Source organism: Sinocyclocheilus grahami, unplaced genomic scaffold, assembly GCF_001515645.1.
Source record: "Sinocyclocheilus grahami isolate Dianchi unplaced genomic scaffold, SAMN03320097.WGS_v1.1 scaffold7194.1, whole genome shotgun sequence".
NCBI lineage: Eukaryota > Metazoa > Chordata > Actinopteri > Cypriniformes > Cyprinidae > Sinocyclocheilus > Sinocyclocheilus grahami.
The window spans coordinates 9,241-10,373 of record NW_015511326.1 but is presented as its reverse complement, the minus strand read 5'-3'; the positions used below and the strand labels follow the sequence as shown (position 1 = coordinate 10,373).

The window sequence follows — 1,133 nt, the reverse complement described above, 5'->3', positions numbered from 1 at the left end:
GCTTTAGTACTGTGAAAAAATTTGCATACAGCACCTTTAAAAAAACTCTATAGGAAATTAATTGGAAAAATCCCTCCAGAACCAAGGCCATTGAATAAAGGACACTGTTGCCCTTTATAACTCGGTTGTCTCTGGTCCAATTTCCTCCCTCAGTGGTCGTTCTCTGAATCTACCTATTCGAGCTTCAAGTGACCTGTGCAAGGGGAGGAGCCTATGTCTGAAAGGATAAAGGAAAAGGGCGGGGTCAGGCATGGGGCGCGCCTCTTGGGGCCCAAGCACCCTTTCGCGGGGCACGCATTCCCTCACTCTTTCTGATCTCCGCACCCTTCCTGAAGCTCGTCTTTGACGTGGACTTTCCGCCGTTACTGGAGATTTTGCAGTCCATTCTGATTCCTGTGTAAAGGTAAAAGAATAAGACTGATTCATGCCTCAGATTATGGGTAAATCCAGCACTAGTGCCTCCTACCTGCATAGTGCCTCCTTCATCCTCTTCTTCTTCATCCTCTTCCTCGTTGCCTTCTGCCTGGTGATACAATCGAAATTGTGCTGAATGCAGTTGGAAGGAGAGCTGAGCGGCCAGGTCAGTCTGCTTGCGGAGGTCGCGACTCAACGTTGTAATCTTATGACTGCGTCGTTTTAGCTCCTCCAGGAATCGCCGCTCTTCATCTCGAAGTCGAACCTGCAGTGCGCTCGCAAGTGCCCCCTTTTTCCGTAGCTCCGCCCGCAGCTCCACCAGCGTGCTTTCCTGCTCAGCCAGATGCTGCTCTGTCTCTAGTAATCGTGCCTGCAGAAGCTCTTCCTCCAGTTCGATATCTGTAAAAACATGTAGTTGAGGGAACATGTGGGAACGACTGGAATCTTGTGATATCTGATACTCACCTTCTCGGCTTCGTACCGGTGGTCTTTCACTTAGTTCACAACTCAGCTCTGTAACGATATACACACAGAGAGGAGTTAACAGACATGAGAGTGCCATGAAAGTATCTTTTAGGCAAAGGGTTTCTGATGCTAAGGACCCCCAAATGTGACAATCCTGTTGCGAGGGACCCCTTCCTATAATATATAAATGCAGCTATATATTTTCTATGTACAAAAAACCCTCAAAAAACAACTGTTCCCAAAATTAAATAATT

The 1,133-nt window shown here is 47.3% G+C and overlaps 1 protein-coding gene across 1 annotated transcript in view; it reads right to left on the bottom strand.

The window, feature by feature from the left end:
• Positions 1 to 6: 6 nt before the first annotated feature.
• ccdc92bb (coiled-coil domain containing 92Bb) overlaps positions 7 to 1,133 on the bottom strand; it is a 3,452-nt gene continuing 2,325 nt past the window's right edge. Inside the window, exons 3-5 of the mRNA XM_016263809.1 lie at positions 880 to 927; positions 467 to 813; positions 7 to 393 (exon numbers count right to left, since the gene is read on the bottom strand). Coding sequence (XP_016119295.1) covers positions 115 to 393; positions 467 to 813; positions 880 to 927 — 674 coding nt within the window. The 3' untranslated portion in view covers positions 7 to 114. The remainder of the gene's footprint in view (positions 394 to 466; positions 814 to 879; positions 928 to 1,133) is intronic.